This window comes from Rhincodon typus, chromosome 5 (genome assembly GCF_021869965.1).
Source record: "Rhincodon typus isolate 14 chromosome 5, sRhiTyp1.1, whole genome shotgun sequence".
Lineage (NCBI taxonomy): Eukaryota > Metazoa > Chordata > Chondrichthyes > Orectolobiformes > Rhincodontidae > Rhincodon > Rhincodon typus.
In genome coordinates, this window is record NC_063336.1 from 38,758,928 (window position 1) to 38,784,085 (window position 25,158).

At 41.9% G+C, this 25,158-nt stretch overlaps 2 protein-coding genes across 16 annotated transcripts in view; one reads left to right on the forward strand and one right to left on the reverse strand.

The window, feature by feature from the left end:
- The window catches only part of LOC109936392 (bcl-2-associated transcription factor 1), a 72,309-nt gene extending 61,354 nt beyond the window's left edge, over positions 1-10,955 (reverse strand). For 9 of the 12 annotated variants that reach the window (XM_048596498.1, XM_048596501.1, XM_048596497.1 and 6 more), the window contains exon 1: positions 10,855-10,955. The gene's annotated coding sequence lies outside the window, so the exon portion shown is untranslated. Of the gene's footprint in view, positions 1-1,031; positions 1,134-10,854 lie in introns of all 12 variants that reach the window. The other 3 variants (XM_048596500.1, XM_048596496.1, XM_048596494.1) reach the window with 1 other exon arrangement.
- Positions 10,956-14,517: 3,562 nt separating this feature from the next.
- Positions 14,518-25,158, forward strand: part of LOC109921321 (vacuolar protein 8-like) — a 56,819-nt gene continuing 46,178 nt past the window's right edge. For 2 of the 4 annotated variants that reach the window (XM_048597239.1, XM_048597241.1), the window contains exons 1-5: positions 17,625-17,662; positions 17,845-18,192; positions 21,228-21,341; positions 22,281-22,400; positions 23,795-23,914. In XM_048597239.1, the coding sequence (XP_048453196.1) occupies positions 17,964-18,192; positions 21,228-21,341; positions 22,281-22,400; positions 23,795-23,914 (583 nt within the window). In that variant the 5' untranslated portion in view covers positions 17,625-17,662; positions 17,845-17,963. Of the gene's footprint in view, positions 14,558-17,624; positions 17,663-17,844; positions 18,193-21,227; positions 21,342-22,280; positions 22,401-23,794; positions 23,915-25,158 lie in introns of those variants that run through there. The other 2 variants (XM_048597240.1, XM_048597242.1) reach the window with 2 other exon arrangements.

The window sequence follows — 25,158 nt, forward strand, 5'->3', positions numbered from 1 at the left end:
CCTCTAAGTTACACAACATTAAATCTATAATCACTATTTCTTCACTGTCACTGAGGCAAAGCCCTGGAACCATGGGTGTATATGCAGCTCTTGGACTGCAAGGGATCAAGGCTCACTACCATGCGTTCTCAAAAGGCAAATAGGAGAATGGACAACAAATGCTGGATGTGCCGCGGATGATCACATTCAATGAACGAATAACAAACAGGCAAGGTTACTAAATTTGCAATGTTTAAGTTTCTAAATTGGTCTCAGGTGCAACAAAATTGAAAATGAACCTAACATTCAAATTGGATATTTCTTAGTATTTAATGTACAATACTAGGTAAATCAGCGAAGTGTTCATTAAAATTTCAGAAGAGCAGAATTATAAATTTAACAATAATTATTTATCATGACAAGTCACAGACAAATTAATGTACAGCTCCAGTTTAGCATAACAAAAAGAACATTACTGCACAAAAATAGTTGATAAAACCTGTCTTTTTGTCCTTCAAAATTTGGTGGAAAGTGATTTCATTATCCTACTATAAACTGATTAAAAACCCAAGAATAACAGCCTGAAAACAAGGACAGGACCAGTGCCAATCACCTCTCACCATGTTACTCTTTGAATCATAATTCAAGAAGCTTCTGTAGCATTTTGGCTCCTCACATGGTTTAAAATAGATAAATTTTACCTTTGCATATAATCCTGAGCACAGAGATAAAATTAAACCTGTCAGCTGGAACAGTTATACAGACTGCTCCAAAAATGAAATGGTTAATGCCTAAGCTCAACATTGTTCAACAGTAATGATACACCAAGATTCATTCTCATATTCTATGTTGGTTTAACCTTGAACAATTCATCATATTAAATAACCTTTAATAGGATAATTCTAACATTCAATGAATACAGCTTTGTATAGCTATTTGAATAGATATTTGATTCTTCATCTTAGACTGTTCTTACTTTAGAAAAACTGAAGAGTTGTACTAATTTACACACTGAATGGCTTATTATTTGAGAAGTTACTTTTGCAACACACCTGGTTAGAGTTTTGTTGTACAGATCCACACAAAATGCTACATTCCAGTTTGGAGAATCTAGTTTTTTTCTTTGTTTAAAATCTTTTCCCAAAGATTTACTTCTGTAGAAAGGAGACAAATTCTGTAATCAATTTAAGAGCTGAAATAACTAGAATCATCTTCAAACTTCAAGCTGGTTGAACAATTCATATGTCAATCTTCATTTCCATTTTACAGTGTTTCAGTTATGTTTCGCTTTCACTTCCAATTTAAGAAACTGCTCAGAAGAGAACATGTTGTCAAACATGTCTTGTTTGACTATTCCAAACTGTACCTATTCCTAAATTACAAAGAAAGAAACTAGTTATCCTATCTACTAAATAAGTACCTTCTCCAAACTGTCGTCTTTACATTAGCCAACAGTACACTTGAGATACAGGACACCCAGCTCAGGAAACCACTCCTGCTGCCTTCGAATGACAGAGAAGTTTTTGCAAAGTATTTGTGCATCAGTGACTATTTGAACAAGTTAAATAAGCCAATCAGGAGCATACTGTGTCAGGGCCTCATCAGATTCCAGTTTAGGATGTGAAAGTCAGCTTAAAAAGTATCCTTTTTATTTGCAAACAATGTTTCAATATCTAGAGTACAATGCACTGTGACACTCAAGTTAAAGTACATCTAATTCTGAAGGCAAAATTTTTTATACAGTTTTTCAATCTTTACTGGACTCAAATCCTGATTTTAGTGAGAGCCATTAATCTTGATGTGCACCACTGGTTTCAAAGAAAACAGTATTTCCTTTCAGCTTCTGTTACAAGTTTAATCAATTAGTCTGTGCCAGTCAAAAACAAGCACTTAACTATTCTAAACTCCTTTTCTAGCAGTTGGCCCATAGTCTTGAAGCATTGACATCCTAAGTGCATATATAAATACTTCTTATTGTGAGAGTTTCTGCCTCTAATACTTTCGGGCAATGATTCCTCTCCACCCTCTAGGTGAAAAGATTTTCCTCACAGCCCCTCTAAACCTCCTGCCCCTTACCTTAAAACCATGCGAAAACTATGCCCTATTGAAGATAGTAAGAACTGCAGATGCTGGAGTCAGAGATAATACAGTATGGAGCTGGAAGAACACAGCAGGCCAGACAGCATCAGAGGAGCAGGAAAGTTGACATTTCCGATCGGGACCCTACTTCAGGAATAGGGGGTGGGGCTGGGGAAGGTAGGTGGGATGGTGATAGGTGAATGCAGGCAGGGAGTGGTGGGGACTGTTCCAAGGGATGGAAGGGGCCGATAGGTAGGAGAGATGATGGACAGGTTGTGTCAGGTCAAGGAGGCAGGGATGAGAGGGAGGGTTGGATATGGGATGAGGCCAGGGATGGGGAGATTTTAAAACTGGTGAAATCCACGTTTTGAGGGTGGTGTCATTGTGACACTGGAGGCGGCCCACGATGGACATGTCACCCAGAGAGTGGGAGGGGGATTTAAGAGCACCTACGCTCTGTACGTGGCAAACGACAACACCTTCCGGTTGCCAACCATTTTAACTCCCCCTTCCCCCCCCAGGTGGTACGTCCATCCTAGGCATCCTCCAGTATCACACCACCACCCACAAACTGGAGGATCAACACCTCATATTCCATCTCAGGAGCCTACACCCGATGGCCAAAACATGGAATTCACCAGTTTTAAAATCTCCCCACCCCCGGTCTCGTCCCACGTCCAACCCTCCCTCTCATTCCCACCTCCCTGACCTCACCTGTCCATCTTCTCTACCACCTATCCACCACTCCCATCCCACTGACCGATCCCCACCACTCCCTACCCGCACTCAGCGATCATCATCTCACATATCTTCCTCAGCTCCACCCCTCCTCTCTCTATTTATTTCTGAGCTCCCTTCCCCCTCCCCATTTCTGAAGAAGGGTCCTGACCCGAAACGTCAACTTTCCTGTTCCTCTGATGTCGTCTGGCCTCCCGTGTTCCTCCAGCTCCACACTGTTATCTATGCCCTAAGGAATACTTGATGAGAAATATGACTGAATAATCAAAAAACTTACAAATTGAAATTGTTCTTTTAAATATTTCACAACATAGAAATCGTGTATGTCTTTCTTCTTGAAATCATTTGGAAAGGGCCCTTCTATAGACAGCAGTTAACTCAGTGAAAGGACAAGATTAGGGCACATTCACAGGCTGCATACCTAAGTATTTTCAGTACGGTGAGGTAACCAAAATTTGAAGATGTTGACCCAAGCTGTACTTGAAAGTTGCTTGCAAACATGACAATGACAAGTCTAATGATTCATTCTGCACCTAGACGTCACAAGAACACAAGAACTAGGAGCAGGAGTAGGCCGTCTGGCCCTTCGAGCCTGCTCCGCCATTCAATAAGATCATGGCTGAGCCTTTCGTGGACTCAGATCCACTTACCCGCGTTCTCACCGTATCCCTTAATTCCTTTATTGTTCAAAAAAAGATCTACCCTTTTTTTTAAAAAGCGTTTACTGAAGTAGCGTCAACTACTTCACTGGGCAAGGAATTCCACAGATTAACAAACCTCTGGGTGAAGAAATTCCTTCTCAGTTCAGTCCTAAATCTGCTCCCTCTAATCTTGAGGCTATGCCCTCTTGTCCTAGCTTCACCTGCTAGTGGAAACATCCTCTCTACTTCTACCTTATCTATTCCCTTCATAATTTTATATGTTTCTATAAGATCCCCCCTCAATCTTCTGAATTCCAATGAATATAATCCCAATCTACTTGGTCTCTCCTCATAAGCCAACCCCCTCAACTCCGGAATCAACCTAGTGAACCTCCTTTGCACCCCCTCCAGTGCCAGTACATCCTTTCTCAAGTAAGGAGACCAAAACTGCACACAGTACTCTAGGTGTGGCCTCACCAGCACCTTGTACAGCTGCAACATAACCTCTCTGCTTTTTATTTCAATCCCTCTAGCAACGAAGGACAAAATTCCATTTGCCTTCCTAATTACTTGTTGTACCTGCAGACCTACCTTCTGTGATTCATGCACAAGGACACCCAGGTCCCTCTGCATAGCAGCATGCTGCAACTTGTTACCATTCAAGTAATAATCCTTTTTACTATTACTCCTACCAAAATGTATGACTTCACATTTATTTACATTGTATTCCATCTGCCAGACCTTTGCCCACTCACTCAATGTATCTATGTTCCTCTGCAAAGTTTCACAGTCCTCTGCACACTTTGCTTTGCCACTCATCTTAGTGTCATCTGCAAACTTTGACACCCTACACGTGGTCCCCAGCTCCAAGTCATCTATATAAATTGTAAATAATTGCGGTCCCAACACCGATCCCTGAGGCACACCACTAGTCACTGACTGCCAGCTAGAATAGCACTCATTTATCCCCACTCTTTGCTTCCTGTTAGTCAACCAATCCTCTACCCATGCTAATACTTTACCCTTAATGCCATGCATCCTTATCTTATGCAGTAGCCTCTTGTGCGGCACCTTGTCAAAGGCCTTTTGGAAGTCTAGGTACACCACATCCACTGGGTCCCCATTGTCCACCTCGCTCGTAATGTCTTCATAGAATTCCAAAAGATTTGTCAAGCATGACCTGCCCTTCATGAACCCATGCTGCATCTGCCCAACGGGACAATTTCTATCAAGATGCCTTGCTATTTCCTCCTTGATAATAGACTCAAGCATCTTCCCCACTACAGAGGTTAAGCTAACCGGTCTATAATTCCCCATCTTTTGTCTACTTCCCTTTTTAAACAATGGCGTCACATTTGCTGTTTTCCAATCTGCTGGGACTGCCCCAGACTCCAGCAAATTTTGGAAAATTACCGCCAGTGCACCTGCTATTTCTCCCGCCATCTCTTTTAGTACCCTGGGATGCATTCCATCAGGGCCAGGAGACTTATCAATCCTTAGCTCCATTAGCTTGCCCAACACTACCTCTTCCGTAATTATGATTGTTTCCAGGTCCTCACCTACCTTCTTGGTTGCCAAGCCACCAAGGAAAATAGTTACATTATCCATAGACAGTATGCATCACATGACAGTGACCACAGTGGCTTGGCAACTGGTGCCAACACCGAAAACAACAAACTGGTAGCCAGTTTGTAAAAAGCACTTAATTGCAGAACCTGCTTCTCTCCTATTAGTCTCTTAACTGCCATCAGCAAAAGTGCATGATATGAAACTACTGTATCCTGTCACCAAACAGATTTGATTTGCCCCATATCCATCATCATAACTAGATTGGGAACAACTAACTTCCATCAGCTTTACTGTATTTTTTGGATCAAGTTTAATATTTAATATGAGAACTACTTAGTTGAATGTGTACACGTACAGACAAACAGCTTTAATCACTACCTTTCTGGATAGACTTGGAGCGGATTAAATATAACCTTAAGAATATCATTAAATTGAAAAGGGTGCAGAAGAGATTTGCAAGAATGCTCCCGAGACTGGAGGGTTTGAATTATAAGCAGACGCTGGGGCTTCTTTCACTTGAACGTGGAAGGTTGAGGAGTGACCTTACGCAGGTTTACAAAATCATGGCAGGCATAGGTAAGGTGAACAGCAAAGGTCTTCTCCCTAGGGTAGGGGAGTTCCAAACTAGCAGGCATAATTTTAAGGTGAGGGGAGAAAGATTTAAAAAGGACCCAAAGGGCAACTTTTTCCACACAGAGGGTAGTTCGTATCTGGAAGCAAATGCCAGAGGAAGTGGTAGATGCAGGTACAGTTACAACATTTAAAAGATATTTGGACAGATACATGAGCAGGAAATGTTGAGGGATATGGGTCAAACACAGGCAAATGGGACTAGTTTAGTTTGGGGAACATGGTCAGCAAGGACAAGTGAAACTGGAGGGTCAGTCTTCTGTGCGGTATGACTATGAGGCTAATTGGGATTTAAAGTTAAGTGAGGTGTATTAATTTAAAAATGGTAATCAAAATTAACCTAGGCTAAATAAAGCATAAGGATTCAAAATCTTTTGAATGAAATTTAACATTTTGAAACACAGCATCTAAAGTTGAAAGATACAGAGCACATCAGCAACTAAAGGATTCCCCTCTGGTTTGATGTGTTTTGAGATGGCTGCTGAGTCCAAACCATGATCCACAGACTCTACTCCATACATGGCTGGTGTGGTTGAGAGGTCAGGCAGATGAAGTGTTTGCAGATTTGTGCATTTCTCTCAGACACCTCTACATATGCACGACAGAGTTTCTTGAGGTGTTCAGTGCCTTCCTAAATGAACCACCTGCACTTTGGTCACTCACAAAACAAGGACTCCCATTAATTGGCAAGGTCTCTTCAGGGATGCTGTGAGGACATCCCTAAAATATTTCCACTTTCTTCCTGGGAGTCACCTGTCATGACCAAATTCGAAGCAGAACAAATTTCTTCAGCGTTTGACATCAGGCACATGAACAACATGTCACAAATGTGTGTTTTTATTTTCCCTCAAGAATCGTGTCTTAACATTAGGCATGTTGGCCTGGGAGTGGACCCTGCCATTTGACTGCTTATGGAAGATCTTGTAAAGATTGCCCTGATGATACCTCACCATTGCTTTGAGTTGCCTTCAAGTGTCCAAGTCTTCAAGATGTATAGGAACCAGGAGGTTCCCAAGATTGGAAGTTCCATACTTCCCACAATCTTGCCATTTTGGGGGTGGTAGGTGTTGTTCTGTTGAGACAGCTGACTAGAAAGGACTTTCATTTATCAGGTAGTTTGTAAATGGTCCGTTTTTCCTCACATGTTTCAACAAAGAACTCAACAGTGACCTGGAGCTTAATTTCTGAGCAAACACACTCACAGGTGTTATCTGTATACTGAAGCTCAATGGCTTAGGCTGGGATGATTTTGGTTTTTGGATGGAAAACTTAAACAAATTCCTTGTCTGTTCCGCACATGCAAGGATGCCCCAAGGCATGATATATTGGCGAGACCATGCAGATGCTATGACAATGGATGAATGGACACTGAGCGACAATCATCAGACAGGAATGTACCCTCCCAGTCGTGGAACACTTCAGCAGTCGAGGACATTCAGCCTCCAACCTTGCGGTAAGTATCCTCCAAGGCGGACTTCCAAGATACACAAAACACAGAATCGCCAAGCAGAAATTGATAGCCAAGTTCCGTACCCATGAAGACAGCCTCAACAGCAATCTTGGGTTCATGTCGCGTTACATGCGACCCCACCATACTGTTCTGTATCTGTAAAATCTCCCTTATTGTCCTGTTTTGACATAATAACCTCAATTATTTGTTATGATCTGACTACCTTAATAAATTTGTACTTACTCTGGTTAGACACTCAATATGCGACTCTTATACCTATTATGTGATTACAGTCAGTTTGTCTCCAGCACCACCTTATTTTTAATTCTTTGTAATTATTTCTCTACCTCATTTAATCAGATTATAGGTCATCCCTTCGCTTGTTATTCAGCTGTTGACACTGTACTCACATCATCTAACACTTTTGATCACCTGCAGAGACTTATTATTGACATTCTACTCACACCAGTTGTTTGATCTTTTGATCTCTCTGCCTATAAATTCTGTGTGTGTGTTCTCTTCTCACTTCACCTGACGAAGGGGCTGCACTCTGAAAGCTTGTGATTTCAAATAAACCTGTTGTACTACAATCTGATGTCGTGTGACTTATGACTTTGCGCACGAGTCCAGCACCGGCACCTCCACATTATTATCTCCTTGCATGACAATTGTTTGCCAAAGGTAAGGTGCAGTACTGTACTGGAAAAAAATGGAGAACAGTGTTGATGCATTGATATACAGTGTTGAGTAACTCAGTCATATGGTCAGTGATAGTTCCAACAGTGAGGATTACAGTATACACTACATCACGGAGTAGGTAGGGATGGGAACAAATTTCTGAGAACAGCCAAACTTGGAGGATATTCCATAAACTTTCACTATGAACACAGTCAAAGACTTCATGAGATGGCAAGGACCACATTCAGCAGTTGATGGTGTTCCATGCATTTTTCTTGAATTCACCACATACTGAAGGTTACAGCTGAAGTGCCTCTTGATGTGTGAAAAACCACATAGCAACTCAGAATGGAGCTCTTTGATCACTGGGAAGAGGAAAAGGAGGATCTTTGTAACAACCTTCCCTGTGACAAGCAGCAAAAAGTTTCCACTGTAGTTACCACAAATGGAATTTCCACCCTTCTTGCATATAATCATAACCACAGCATCCCTGAAATCCCAAGATATCTGTTCTTCTTCCCAGATAATCAACAAAAGGTTACGCAGCCATCCCTCAAATCCATATGCACCGTGTCTCAAAATTTGAGCAGGGATTCCATCTGCTCTAGGGGGTGAATGTTCAGCTAAATTACCCTTTCAATTTCATTCCAGACTAGAGTAGCACCAAGACTGAGCTAACTATATTCCCAAACACTGTCACAGACACAGAATCTGGGTGTTAGCAGGGATAATCAACCAGGTTTCCATTTCTGCCCATCCTTTAATGCACATGTACTACGTACATGTAGAAACTGAATGCAAGCAGGATTAGACTTGGCAACAATTTACAATTGAAAGGCCTGCTCCACTTACCTACGGGGGTTAACACAAAGAACAGCAATTTGGACAAGTGTCAAACGAGAAATGACATCAGTACTGGGGTGTTATTCCACATTAATTTCTGTTGAATTTTAATGACTGGCCACAGGTCAAGCTGCAGGAGCACAATTTTATCCTTATATAAATATTGTTAAGAACCATCTCAACAAAAAAAAGTTAATATATTTTATCATTTACTTAATGTAAAACTTCACAATCTCTTTCAAAGTTTGAAATTCTACCATGAGCTTTTTTTATTATTACAGAAACCCTACAATGTGGAAACAGGCCATTTGGCCCATCGAGCCCACATTGACCCTCTGAAGAACATCCCACCTAACCCTGTAACACTGCATTTACCATTGGCAATCCACCTAACCTGCACAGTTTTGGACGGTGGGAGAAAACTGGAGCACCCAGAAAAAACCCCATGCAGAAACAGGGAGAATGTGCAAGCTCCACACACAGCCGCCCTAGGGTGGTATCGAACACAGGTATTTGGTGCTGTGAGGCAGCAGTGCTAACCACTGTGCCACCCAAGTTACCGCTATTATATTTACATAACCCTATAGGCAGCCTCTGTACATTTATAGGTCTTTGCATTAACTATCTGCACAGAAAATACACATTTGGGCAGTTTCTATGGTTTTATCCACCAGTCATGAACAGTAATTTGATATTATCAGGGAGACTGCTGAGAATGTTGACTCACAATAAGATAGGCCAGACCTGCTTCTCCCCTTTAACCAGAAGGTAATTGGACTTACTTTCTCTTCACCCATGATGGACTCAGAGTTGTGTTTTTATATTGGTTGGGCTCACTTTCTTCTGCTAATCTGCAGCAGCTAATTCCTATTGGTCTACGAAATAATGATGACAACTTCCTCCATACAGAATGTTGCTAGTGTTTCCATGGTGCTGAAGACCAAGTGTTTTCCCCATACTGCACATCACTCCAGCAGTTAAACAATTCACAGTAAGCAAACTGCATAAATATTCAAGAAAACATTCATACATCCTGCTTTTCACCTTCCTTTTGGCCAAGAGACAAAGAAAAAAAGCTTAGTCACTAACATACTGGAGAAAACTAACTTGGTAAGATTCAACCCAGTCCAGAGGAGAACAGAAAATAACAAGTGATAATAAAAACTGTAATTAAAAAAAAAACAATTAGAAGTATCAAGACTGCAATACATCATATTGCAGCACAGCCTCCAAATGTAGGCAATGCAAGTCACAACTTATTACATTTTATTTTTAAAAATATCCAAGATAGAAAACAATATATATCCGAAACGTCGACTTTCCTGCTCCTCTGATGCTGCCTGGCCTGCTGTGTTCCTCCAGCCCCGCACTGTGTTGTCTCTGACTTCAGTAGCAAGAACTACAGATATCTCATACTGTAACACAAGTACTCCCTCTCTACTTCTGCACAAGTTTATTTTTAAGATGGGTCTAACGGGGGCGGTAGGATCTTTAGATGATTAACTGATCTGTTACCAGCTCATGGCTGCCATGTCACGAGAGAAACACATTAACTATGAACGCCAATGGCCAGAATCATACTTTTCAAAAATCATATTTACTGCAGACAGATCGAATTTACAGCATTAAATATAACGTCTTCAGTCCCAAAGTGAACACAATGAAGCAGACACGACTGACTAATAAAACTCTATCGATTTCCTTAAAGCGATATACAATCTGGACATTTCAAATATTGACAGTGCAATTAAGCGTTGATCTGTTGAAGAACAGATAAATGAACGCTTTATCTCTGGAACACAATAAAAGAGTATGTTCCTAACCTGAACCAAACCCAAAGTCTAGGCCTTGGCAAATGAAAGTAAAATGGAAATTACAGCCAACTCTGCTACAGCTGATCGGTGAGAAAATGCTCCAGTTTATTGGGCATGGGGAAGAATTTCATGCAACAAGCGTCTTGTAAGATCTTCGGAGCATTTTATTTTTGCTCCATCCGAAAGTGCGGCGAAGACACTAATCGCGATATTTATTTTTTTTCTTTTTTTTCCAAAAAGAGCTAGAGCCCAGGCACGGGTGGGTGGGGGAAAGAGGAGGAGGAGGAGGAAAAGCCATTTTGAACGTTTTGCGCCACACAGCGCTCTTCCCGGAGAATTGAGCGGCCTCTCCCCACAGTCCGCCCTCATTCACCAGCTCACCCCCATCTCTCCAGCTGTTTTCCTGGGAGGGGCCCGGAGACTCCCCGCTTACCTGAGGCGAGAAACCTTCCAACAGTCGTCACACACCCCCGGACTCCATCTTGTCTCCTGAGCGATGGGGGTCAAAGGTCAGCTCTTCCCCTTCGCCGGCAGCTTTCCGTCCTGCTGTAAGTCCGAGTTTGGACCATTTGGGGGCGATGATGAGCGGGACACGTTATAAACCAGGTTCTCCCTCCTTCCACATGGGGCGCTGTCCCGGGCGTTTACAAGCACTCCCCAGTCCTGCCACTGGTGGCGCTGTGCCCCTAACATTTTAAAAAAGACAAAAACTCAAGGCATTCAGCCGGTGCTTCACAAGTGAGGTGTAATGCTCCTAACAGGGAAAAGCACAGAACAAACAGTGGGGAAACACTCGTGCAATTTTAGGTATAAAAACAGAAATTGCTGAAGAATCTCAGCAAGTCTGGCTGCATATGTGGAAGAGAGAAACAACTGATTACCTTTGATGAGATTTGCAAAATGATGTTGCCAAAGTAGGGGAGGGGTGCAGGAGCAAGTGGAACAGATGGTGAAGTGCTCAGAGCAAAAGATAAAGAGAGTGCTAATGGTAGTAGAGAAAAGGTATAGATTCCGAATAGATGTTAATAGTTAAAGAGATAGTAGGAACTGCAGATGTTGGAGAATCTGAGATAACAAGGTGTAGAGCTGGATGAACACAGCAGGCCAAGCAGCATCATAGGAGCAGGAAGGCTGAAGTTTCAGGCATAGACCCTGCTTCAGAAATAGGGGAGGGGAATGGGGTTCTGAAATAAATAGGGAGAGAGGGGGAGGCGGATAGAAGATGGATGGAGGAGAAGATAGATGAAGAGGAGACAGATCAAAGAGGCGGGGATGGAGCCAGTAAAGGTGAGTGTAGATGGGGAGTTAGGGAGGGGATAGGTCAGTCCAGGGAGGACGGACAGGTCAAGTGGGCGGGATGAGGTTAGTAGGTAGGAGATGGGGGTGCAGCTTGAGGTGGGAGGAGGGGATAGGTGGGAGGAAGGACAGGTTAGGGAGGCAGGGACGAGCTGGGCTGGTTTTGGGATGCGGTAGGGGGAGGGGATTTGTTTATTACAGAAAGTAAATCAGCTCCGTTGAAAGCAAACTTATGACAACAAGGTACAAGGCAGGGTGGGTGGAGCTGTAATTGAGTGGAGCTACGTGTCAAGCATTGAAGGCTGTAAAGAGCCCAAACAGAAAGGGAGGTGCTGTTTCTCGAGCAAATGTTGAGTTTTATTGAGTACAGTGGCTGTGGTTAGCACTGCTGCCTCACTGCACCAGGGACATCTGTTCAATTCCAGCCTCAGATAATTGTCTGTGAGAAGCTTATGTATTCTCCCCAAGTCTGCATGGGTTTCCTTCCACAGTCCGAAGATGTGCAGGTTAGGTGGATTGGCCATGCAAAATGCATCGTTACAGGGATGGGTCTGAGTGGTATGCTCTTTGGAGGGGTGGTGCGTCTTAATGGGCCAAGTGACCTGCTTCCACACTGCAGGGATTCTGCGAGCACTGTAGCAGACCTAAGACAAAAATGTTAGCATGCGAGTAAGTTGGTGTGTTGAACTGTTAAGTGACTGGAAGACTACAAATTCAACTGTGCAGGTAAAGTCTTTCAGGTACAGACAAAAACTGCAGATGCTGGAAATTGGAAACAAAAACAGAAATTGCTGGAAGAACAGATCTGAAGAAGGATCACTGGATCTGAAATGTAAACTCTGCTTTCTCTCCAAGATGCTGCCAGACCCGCTGAGTTTTCCCGGCACTTTCTGTTTTTGTTTCTTTCAGGTACCAAATGGCTTCCTAAGACTATAATACAGTGCACTTAGCTATGAGGTCCAGATTCAAAGGTGCTCCAAAGGTGTGTCATAGCATATCTCAATAGGTTGATTAAAAATATCTCAGACAGTGTGTAGATAGCACATCCTTGTTATATTGATCATATCAGCAAAAATCCATAAATTAAAGCAGTGCCACTTGCTTCAAATTTGGCTTTCAAGCGATCAGTGCAGTACGAACTCAGGATAGACAGACTTACATGCAGCCTAACAGATGCTACTTGATAGAATCATTGCAGGCAGAAACCATTATGGCCAAGTGAGTAAGGGCAAACAGTTCTGTGCATCTTCCTGAGTTGGTCACAACAGAAGCTTAACTCATATCTTCAAAATCTTAAACACTTAAATTATTTAAATACTTCATACCACAGCTCTTTAAAATTTAGTTAACTATTTTTATTCTGAGCAATAACGATCCAATCAATAAGTTTTCTTTGAGTCAAAGAAAGGGAAAGTTTATTAACTGTTAAACCTAAGGAAAAAGCACTTTGAATATATGGCCTTCGTGCAGTCACTGGGCCCAATCTCACATAGGAAACTACCCCGAGGACTTCCTGCAGAGATGTCCTGGAGCTGAAATGTCAGAGCTCCAACAACCACAGCCATCTTCCTTTGTGCTAGTTGAAACTCCAAAACATAATACACATAATGTAAGAGCAGAAATAGGCCATTCTGCCCATCATGCCTTCATTGAGATCATGGCTGATCTGATAGTGTTGAACTGCATTTACCTGCCTTTCCCCATAACCCTTGATCCCATTACTGATTAAAATCTGTCCATCTCAGTTTTGAATATACTTGCTGAACTAGCCTCTACATCCTTCTGCAGTAAAGAATTTCACAGATTGACCCACCCTCTGAGAGAATAAATTCTTCCCCATCTCTATTTTAAGTGGACAATGACCTCATACTGAAATTACGCCGTCTGGTCCTACAAAGGGAATCAACCTCTCAGCAACTATTCTGTCAAGCTCCCTTAACTATCCTATATGACACAATAAAGTTGTCTGTCATTCTTCTAAACTCCAATGAGTACAAGCCAAACCTATTCAATTTCAACCCATACGAAAATTTCTCCACACTTGGGATCAACCAACATTTCATTCCCCTTCCCTATGACCTACTGAACTTGGATGCTGGCTTATTGTGATTCCTGGATGAGGACTCCCAAATCCCACTCTGCTGCAGCTTTCTTCAGACTGGTACTAAAGCAGAAATCTTATGGTCTTATTGTCCCTCATTCCCATTGACACTGGTTTTCCCAAGGCTCCTTGATGCCACATTCTGTCAAATCTGGCCTTGGGTCAAGGGCTGGCACTTTCACCTCTCATCTGGAATTCAGCTCTTTCGTCCATGTTTGTAATGAGGTCAAAAGCTCAGTGATCCTGGAAAAGCCCAAAATGAGTGTTTTGAACGGCTTATTGCACAGCACATGCTGCTTGGTGTCAATATTGTTGACACTTTCAATCACTTTACTGATGATTGAGAGTAGACTGATGGGTTCATTGGCCATATTGGACTTGTCCTGATAAATGTTTATAGGACATAACTCTACAATTTTCCACAATGTTGGATAAATGCCAGTTTTGTAGCTATAGTAGAATGGCTTGGCCAGAGCGCTGGCTGGTTCCAGAGGACACATCTTTAGTACTATTGCCAAATTGTTGTCACAGCCCATACCCTTCACAATATTCTGAGACTCCAAATATTTATTGGTATCACATGGAGTCAATTAAATCACCTGAAGACTAGCATCAATGATGCTGGGAACTTCCAGAAGAGGATCAGATGCATCATCCACTCGATACTTCTAGTTGAAGGTTGTTGCAAATGCTTCAGTGTAATCATATGATATGCTGGACTCCCCCATCATTGATGATGGTAATGTTTGTGGTGCCTCCTGCTCCAGTGAGTTGTTTAATTGTCCACCACCATTTACAATTGGATATGTTACAATACATTGCTTGTGGAATCACTTAGCTCTGTATATCACTTGTTACTTATGCTCTTTGAATGCAAGTGTTCCCTTATTGTAGTTTCACCAGGTTGATACCTCATTTTTAGGAATGCCTGGTGCTACTCCTGCCATGCCTTCTGCACTGTTCATTGAAATGGAGTGATCACCATGATGCTAATGGTAGACTAGGGGATATGCTGGATCATGAGGGTTTCCCTAATGCATCTGTACTTATATGCCACAGACAGTTAGATCTATGACAGGCAGATTAGTGAGAATGAGGTAAGGTATGTTTTCACTCTTGTTAGTTCTCTCACCACCTGCTGTAGACCCAGTCTAGCAGCCACGTCCTTGAGGACCCGACCGGCTTGATCATTAGTGCTGCTGCTGAAGCATTCTTGGAGATGGGCATTGAAACCCCCCCCCCCTCCCTGAGGATATTCTGTGCCTTTGCCACCCTCAGTGCTTCCTGCAGATGGTTTTCAACATAGAGGAGTATTGGTTCATCAGCCATGGTGGTGAGATAGTGGATGTAGATATGTTGTAATCAGCAGCCTATGTTGGATTTGATACCATGAGACTTCATGGGGGCTCATGGAGTTGATAACTTTCAGGTCGATTTCTTCCGGTCATATATCAATGTGCCACGACCTCTGCTGGGTCTGCCCTGCTGGTGGATAGTGATGGTATTGTGTGAGCCGTTGTGTGTAAGGTATGATTCTGTGTGTATGATTATGCCAGTCTGTTGCTTGACTAATCTGTGAGACAACTCCCCCAACTTTGGCAATACCCCAGATGTTGGCAGGGAGGACTTTGCAGGGTTGACAGGACTGAGTTTAGTTGTTGTCTTTTACAATGCTTCAGTTGATGCAGGGAAACCACCAGTTGTAAGTTTCAATTCTTTCCCACCTGCTCCCATGTCTATGGTTTAGCTGAAATCATATTCACTCTGATACATGCATTGCAGATCTGATGCTGCCAAAAATTGCTTCATTAATTTGAGATCTCTGTCACAGGCTTTTGTTTCACCTCCGTTAGCCCCACAAAGGGATGACTGAGGTGTTTGATTCAACTTTCTCCTTGTGGCAACAAGATTGTTTTAAGATCAACCAGCAGCTGTTTAAAAGCTTCAGGTGTTAGATAATCTGTTACGGTCCCAGCACTGGAAGTGTTTTTTTTCCCCATGAGCACCACTGTTTCTTAGAAGGAACAGACCTTCCATTGTAATGTGTTTCAATGGGTGAGGCTGGCCATTTGACTAAGCAGTTTTCGTCTCAGTGGAGCAGTTGACTGCAGCAATGAAAACCTGCTGTTTAACTGGCAGCCACTTCAACAGTGGCAGGACAGGCACAGGCACATACACAAACTAAGTATGTAATCGAGTCCTTATCCTAATGTATTTCTGCCATTGTAACACCAGCAACAACGACATAAAACAGTTGTTTGATTAGATATACAAACAGTAAGCTAATGATTTATTAAAGATTGCATTATACAGGGAACAACAGGAGGATTATAAGCAATCATTTAAACATTGAAATTGATTTGCCTTAAGAGCAGCTATAATGCTGTTTGGGTTTTTCTAAGTTAAATATCCAACATCACTTACTGATGCAAGAACAGCTCATTGCATGAAACCATGGTGCTCATGGCCTAACACAATGTGGGAACATAGCAGGATGAAAGGTGGATTACCTGGAACTTTTAACCTGCTGCTGTTTTGCCTTTAAACAATCTGGTTGTTAAAAAGGAGAAGTTAGAGCAAAATCAAACACCCAAGTCTTTTTTCTGGGGCCAGGGGAGGGAAATCAAAGATGAAGGAAGAGCAATGAGACAATTTTTGGGAGCACTGTGAAAACAACATCAGATCAACATGGAGAGAGGAAAGTGCAAGACCAAGAATTACCTCACCTATATACCAAACATAAGAATAGGTGAGTTTTTTTAGCCCAAGAAGTTTACTAGAATAATTGTGTTTACATTTTGTTTCATACTATGAGGCAATTTAACCTCCAAATTTGGAGCTGCGACAGAGAGCGAAAATGCAAAGCATTTTGGCAAATATTCAAGTCCTATTCAAATATACGAGCATGTTTGTGTTTCTCCAGGCCATTGATGCCATGGTAACACACTTAGTCTATGACCTTTGTGCATTGCAAGTAATAAATTCTAACTGTTCCTCGAACAAAAGAGTACACAGGTTCTGACTTTATATGGGGAATATTTTAACTCCCTCCTCCAGGGAAAAACCAAATGGAAAGAGAGTTTGTATGAAATTAGTACACTGTTTCCACCCTGTGGCTTCTTTTTATAAATGCTTCTATTTTCACAGATGCTTGAGATGACCACCTGATCCTACCATGGTCATCCAAACCTAGCTCAATAAAAGCAGAAGAAGATGCCCTAGTCTTATTGTTGTGAGGCCAGAGAAGTAGAAGTGGGTCCGACAACTGAAATTTGGATTGTTGCTGCGCAAGTCTCCTGCAGGGAGCAGGAATTTGGAAAATGACCCAAAGTCATCCCTAGCAGCACACACTGGAGAGAGCAGTAGTCCTGATTCTAACTCATCAGCCACCCAATATGAAACCAAATTCTTCAGGAACATGTGCACAAACCTGAATTTCAAAAGCATTTAGCAAATATTGTTATAAAAAAAATAAACTATCAAGCAGAAGATAACCTCCTACATTGACTGGATTGCTCGTTGACATAAAATCCTGACATCTCATAAATTACTGTTGAACAACAAGACAGTTTCACATTAAACATATGATTTCATATTCAATTCCTAGCCTTTTTCAGTTTGGGATTCTAGAATGGTGAACTAGAAGAAGAAATAGATCTGTTTCAGATCAAAATAGTTTGTCAATTGAATGTCTATCACAGATTTTAATTCCAGTGGGGAGGTGGATTTGCTTGACAGATTAGTACTGCCCTGTGCCACTGTTTTAGCCACTCCTCTTTATTATCAGAGAAGCACAGGTAGGCTTTGTTTGCAGTGCAGATGTACTCTCTACTGTGAAAACATGGTGAGTGTGTTGAAGTGAAACAAATCAAACAGACTGCACCTGAAGCTTTAATTTTGGAACAGAGCCATCACAACGTGAAATGTTGAGAACTTTGTGCTTCTCTGCCTCTAAAAATACCTGTATATATTAAATAGTAATGTTTTTATCAAAATATAAACTTATTAATTTTTAATGTATTCCAGACTTGGTGAAGAAAACAACTTCAGACAGCATATCGTCTTATGCCTCTTGCTTTCCTAAAGCTTTAACTCATTAACGTTTGAGAACTAAGAGTTTCAGCTGTGTGGATGAAAAAAATTGAATGATGGAGATGTTCTGTGACTCATGCAGGCAACACCTGAAGAATTTTATGGAATTGATACGGAGGGCCTCAGAAAACCTCTTGCAGAAAATAAAAGATTTTTTTACATCAATACAATGCTGTTGCTGTCTGAAACGGAATAAACCTGAGTCAAACAGGTTTTACAAACCAGTTCTTCAACAACATGAGAAAGAAGCTGCGCAGCAGTTTTTGCAGCATGTCGAAGAAGGTAAGCTTGTGCCTACAATGCAACATTTCTTCCAAGCTAATCATATTTACATTATTATAGGCTTCACTTCCTGCCTTGGATTATGACTTAATTGTGGTATGGGTTTGTTTTCTTCTTTTCATGATGTTTTTATAATGTAAAGATTGCATTGCAGAAGCTTCATTGAGGACCATGTAATTTTTAGTCTTTTCAATAATATTATTTTTAATTATCATCATTTGTAGCACAATTTGTGAGTGTTTTAAATATTCACTTTGCACAACTTCATGTACTTGGAATATTAATACAATCTTAACAGTCTTACAGTAACAGTTGTGTAACAAGTTATTATATAGAATTTACTTTAGATGGATGGCATTGTTTAGAAAACAGCCTGCAGACAAAAATAGTTAGTAATTCACTATGGTACACTGCTCCATTAGCCAATGCTGTAACTATGGAATCATTCCAATCCTGTTAATACATTTGTAAATAGATATTTCTTAAAAAGCTAATGCTAGTCCATTTGATCCGGTTTAAATTTTTAGAATTATAGAATTCCTACAGGGCAGAAAAATGCCATTCAGACTCTGTACTGACCCTCTGCTGAGCATCCCATTCAGACCCACTCCCCATTCCATAACTCCACATTTCCCATGGCCAGTCCACCTGGCCTGCACGTCATTGGCAGAGCACCCGGAGGAAACCCTCGCAGACACGGGGAGAATGTGCAAACTCCACACAGACAGTCATCCGAGGCTGGAATTGAACCTGGATCCTTGGTGCTGTGAGGCAGCAAACAGTGCTAAGCACTCAACTGCCATGCAGCCCCGACTGATTCAGCCTTGAGCTATATTATTCTTGTAATTTTGTAAGGTAGGAGTCAATGGGTTCAAACCCATTATAAGCACGATGGACCAGAAATTGTTGCAATCATGAGTTTAGCAGTGAATATCTTTAGTTGGTCTTTATTACTCACCATTTATATCACACTCTGTTTATCCTTCAAGTTGCTGGAGTGTTGATTATTAACTGTGTAGAATAGGGGAGCAATGTAATTGTCCTGAGGCTTTGTGAATATTGTGCCCAGTGATCTATCACTTTGAACTATAAAAAGATATTTGGGGCAGGATTTTCTTTCTCTCAGACTAAGTGTGAAAGCAGGTTTAAAATAGGGAGAGGCTTCCAATCAGGGGTAGGCTAGTTTTCATGTGTAATTACATTCTTCTCATTACATATTCATGTCTGCGTAAAACACCAGTTTTTATGAGCAAAGTCTGTTTCTGTGCTGTATAACTCTATAACTCTACATGGGCAGAATGTTCTGCTACCCCTTCCACCTACACCTTTTGGTGACCATGTTTAAAAGACACTTAATGTTTCACACTCTGCAACCAGGAATATCATTCACTCTCTGCTCCTCACCTCCACCCACCTCTGGAGATGTCAGAGATCAGGCAAAGCAAATGGCACCACAATTTAGCAATGGCCCCCCTAAAAGCTGTCCAGGAGAGAAGGGAAGTTCCTTTCCCTATGGATAGTGAAACAGCTATCCTGAGTGACAAAGGCAGCCTGAACAGAGGTGGCTGCAGAGGTCAGAATCTATGAGCAACTTAAGAGAACCTACTTCAGTGCCACTAGACAATGAATGATCTGCTACATTCTGCCAGTATGCACCACTTTCTACTCAATGCGTCATGCTCCTATTGGTGTGAGGTAGCATTGCAAGAGGATGAGATTGGGTGTTGGCCATCTCCATCAGATGCTTCACAAGTAGTCAATATCTGCCACTTAAATGCAGCTACCTTTGTAGAATTACTGGCACCAGACTGGTACTGCCTTTCAAATATCTGCTAGAGTTGACACTTAAAACAGGAAAGGAGCTACAACACGCAGCAGCTCACACACCGTCAGATCGCTGAACATTCATCACAACTAGAAAAACATGCACGTTTGATAGCTTTTTACCAAAGGCTTCATGGGATAAAGACCCAGCTGCTCAAGATGGCAAATTGAATTGTGCCCTGTTTCAAGTACAGTCATGCTTGCCTGCCCTTGTCAGGTTTGTTTTCATCGGCCGGTGTGGTTGCCTCACTTGAGCAGGCTTGTTGGCCTGGTCAGACTTCACCCCTAACACTGTAAGCATTAAATGACAATAAACCAAACTACACATGGCTAATACTTCTTAGGAAGAGACTGCATACCTAACACAGTAAGTATTTGCACAGAGAAATACCTTGGTTATGAAGGAGCTAAGTAAATGAAGCAAGTTATATTGATCAGAGTCTGGAGGAGAAAGCCTACCCTAGCAGGTACACACCTCATATATATTGTCATGTTTATGAGTATATGCTTTGTATTTTTGGAGGACAGCGTTCCACCTGTAAAAGCAATTCCTGTGGGCTGGGTGTAAATGAATACTCATGACAGGTTGATGGATTCAAAGCAGGTTCCTGACCTTGATGGTTGGAATAGATGACCTGCCTATAAGATTCTGAAAACAAGCAAGCATAACTTTAACCTGCTGTTGGCAGATTGAATTTTGCCTCTTGCCCAATTAACTAACCTTGCCTGCCCTTCTAAAAGCTGTCTGGCAGGCCCGGAAAATGTCACACATGGAGTCAGGTCACAGATCAGGCACCAACTCACTGACATGAATTAGTCTTATCGTGTTCCCAGAACAAAAGTCAAAGAAGAAAGCAGAGTATAATCAAGTCCAACACAGTATACGCAGAAGAAGTGAAGGGATGGAAAAGTATAAGTGGATTAAGAGGTCAAAAATAAAGTTTCAGAAAAGAAAAGTTAACTCTGCTTTCTCTCCACAGGTGCTGCCAGATTTGTTGAGTTTCTCAAGCAATTTATGTTTTTGTTTCAGAATTCTAACATCCACAGTTCTTTGTTTAAGTCCAAAATTTAGGTATCTGCTTCCATTAAATTGCAGTCAGTAGAGTTTCAACAAATATTAAGCATTTCTACACTAATGCCTCATACTGCAATTTCAATCCTTATGTCTCCCCTAAAACAACTGTGTTGTCTCATTTGCCTCTCAACTTCAGAAAGTAAAATGATTGACAATGAATGTCTGGAAGCTTTGCGGACATTAGCTGCTTCTGAAAACCCAAGTCTACAGCAATCAGCTGCTCTCTATTACCTACATATCAGTGAACAGTGTAAGTACAGTATTTTAACAAAATTATTTTAAAAGCTATCCTACTAAGGGCACGGGAGTAGCTCAGTTGGCTAGATAATTAAGAGTGTGGTGCAGAATAAAGCTAACAGCTTGGACTCAGTCCTTTTCGAATATAATTGGGGAGCTGCCTCCTCACCTCACCCAAGGCTAATGGAGTGCCTGCCCTCAAGCTTTACATAGCCAATTGTCTGTCTCTAATGGAGAGAATTGCATTCACTCCTTTGAGGGTTCTGCCTCCATATTACTGACGAATTGACTTGATTTTATGGCATTACAACAGTTGATATCCGGAAGTCTAGAAATAGGTTTCAGATTACATTATATAGGCAGTTAGTTTTCTGAAGTATGCTCATTATCAAAGCTTGAGGTACAGTTTAGGATTCTGGAAAGATAACATTGATGATAAAAACAGAAAATTGCATCAGGAAAATGTAAAAGGAATGAGCAATTAAAGGATGGTAGCTGTATAGGTTGATAATATATATATCTGGCAGGATTGTTGAGATGACCCACAAGAGCTGAGCCACAGCTGAGCAGTGCCAGTGCTACCTCTAAGCTAGGAGAACTGGTTTCAAGTCCCACCAGCCCCAAAGGTAGTCTGAACATAACTACATAGAGGATTCTTGTGGTAATGTGCTAGTGTTCCTATCTCTGATCCAGGAGTCACTTATTTATTGGGCTTCCCTCATGTTGCATTGTTTTGGTTCTCCACCGGCCTTCCAATTCCACTTCTGCCATTACTAACCATTGGCAGCCACATATGCATCATGTGCTCCAATTCTCTTCATGCTCCACATAGCTCCATTTGTGCCAGGTACTACCCATCAAATAATCCACCAATGAGTGCCACCCTAAAAGCAAAACAGTCTGGTCTGATAAAAAAAATGATTATTATTCATTAGTCTATTACTTTTTCCAGTGAAGAATGAATTGCCTGATGAATACCTGGAGCCATATTGTGATTTGTTACGGTCCAATGATTTGGAAGTGCAGAGGAAGGCTTCTCTATCACTGGTCAATCTCTTAGTGGAGGGTAATGGTGAGTGGGCAACACATGTCTTTGCTTTTTAACATCATAATGTAGGAAAAAGCAAAACCAAGGAAGAGTTCTATCATCGTGATTAACTGTTGAGGAAAAAGATTCAGGAAGAATAGAGCAGTTTGATCATGTGGAAGGCAATAGAAAGAATGATGAGTTTGAGTAGAATAAAGAGGGGCCATTAGCCATGGATCACAGTTACAAAGAATTTGTGCTAGCATTCAAAAAGTCTCAGTCATTTTCCCTCTTCCCACAAATGATATATGCATTGTAAAATGTCCAATTCCTCATTCTGCCACTGGGCATAGTGAGAGTCAGGAACTATCCTTTATAGTAAAGTTCACTGACACTATAAAGAAATCAAAGCAGTTTTGTCATTATAACAAACAAAAATTTTTCTGCAATCTCTTTAAACTTGTCAGAATTTCAAAGATTTAGTATTAAATATTGTTGAAAGGAAAGACACGTTGCCAAAACTTTTTGTCTTGCACTCATCAGAACAGATGCAAGAATGCCAAATATGAAAACATTGCAACAATATACATTACTGGAGAAAAGCGTGTAGATTGTTTGGCTTGTTGTGTTGTCAACCAATCAACACTTTTTTTTTCCTGTGGTATATATTGCTGTAATCATTTGAAATTTGGGAATTTTGTGGTTGGCTTGATGAGTGCAAGACAAAAATCTTTAAAACCATCTTTATTTCAGCAATATACAAGCAAGATTCTGTTTGTCACGGAGCCAAACATAGAGTTTAAATATGGCAGCCTGTACCAGGCTTGGAACCAACAAAAATCTGGAAAATCCGGTCACAAGCCACATTAATGATGTAAGTTGTACTTTACCTAAATTTTAAAACGTTATTACTTTTTGAAGTACAATAGCACCTCTGTCTGATCTCTAACCAAGACCATACAAGATCCAAATGGTTTTATATCAGACTCAATCTTAAGACATCCCCAGTTTTCCATGTTGTGCCCAGAAATGGAGCACTCATACCACAAACAAGAGCGAAAGCAGCCACAATATCTCCCCATCCATCATAGGCTGAGTGACAATGAAAGAAGATGCTTGGCTTTTTAATTAGACAGAATATTCTTGAGTATCACCTGTTTTATCTCAAACTAAAAATTGGGTGAGGCACTCATTTCTTCTATTTAATTTCCTACTTCAGTGTTCAACTAATTCATCTAACACCTTTGTCACACTGCAACATTTGGCTGGATATATGTAAATATAAGCACCGACCTTTTTAACGTAATTGCTGGTTTTCAAGCAGGTTTATGCTACTAAAACAGAGGATGCTTTCCTATCCTTTGACAAGACCAATATAACATTAGAAGAAAGTTGTATTTATGATCTACGTTACATTTGCTCATCTGTTATTTCTACAGTGAACAAAGAGACAGTGGTACAGGTTGGATTGCTGGAGCCCATACTTGAGCTGCTTCGTTCAGGAGATGCCACTGTACAGTGCAACTCCTGTGCATGTGTGGCCACCTTAGCTACTTCGGGTATGTGTACAGAATAGGAATACTACTAACTGGTGCTGTTGAATAACTTAATTCAAACATTTATTGCTACTGTATGTACACAATCTTCCATTAGCAGAGTGAGTTTCACTTGCTGGCTGGATAGCAACTGAGAGATTCCTTGCTGCATCTTCCAAGGAAGGTCTTCCAGGTCTCCTGCTAACCAGCCAAGCAGAGAGTTCTGAGAACACTGGTGGGCTTTCTTCTGGAATGAGATTTCAATGGAGGGGGCACAAATTGTGTCCAATAGGAGCTGCCAGCCAATTAGACACTGTAGCAGCTTCTGTGCTCAGCAGTGCCATGTAGGAGCCTGGCTCCTGCCAGAAAACTAACCATGGAATTCAAGGATCCAGAAGCAACCTAATCTGATCTGTGTGGGTGGAGGGTAGATATCCAGTGATGCAACTGTCCAGAAAGGGGGCAGGGGGATCAGAGGCAAGCGCTATCAGCGAGCAATGCACTCTCCTTTGCCTATGACCTCAATCAGGCAGAGTGTTTTTGAGGGGACCAAACCTAGACACCCTTACCAACACCCCCATACACTCAGACTCCACACCATACCAATACCCATACCAACCCCCACACACTCACCAACACCCCCACACACCGTCACCAACACCCCCACCCACCCAGGCTTCACACCACACCAACACCCCTACACCAACCGCCACACATCCAAACCCCACACTACCACCAACACAACATCAACAACACCCCTACACCCACACCCATGCCTGCAACCACACCCACGCCCCCATATTGACATCCAGACCGACACCCTTATACTCCCACACCAACACCCGCACACTGACACACCCATGCAGACCCCCAAACCCCCACACCGACACCCACGCCCTGACCAACACTCTACACCATTACCCACACTCACACACCAATACCCACACTCCCAAACCAACACCTGCACCAACACCCTAAACCAACACACGCACCCCTGCGCCAACACCCTAAACCAACACACGCACCCCCACACCAACACCCACAACCCCACACCAACACCCTACACCAACACCCACACCCCCACACCAACACCCGCACCAACACCCACACCCCTGCACCAACACCCACACCCCCACGCCAACACCCGCACCAACACCCTACACCAACACACACACCCCTACACCAACACCCACACCCCTACACCAACACCCTACAACAACACCCTACACCAACACCCGCACCAACACCCACACCCCCACACCAACACC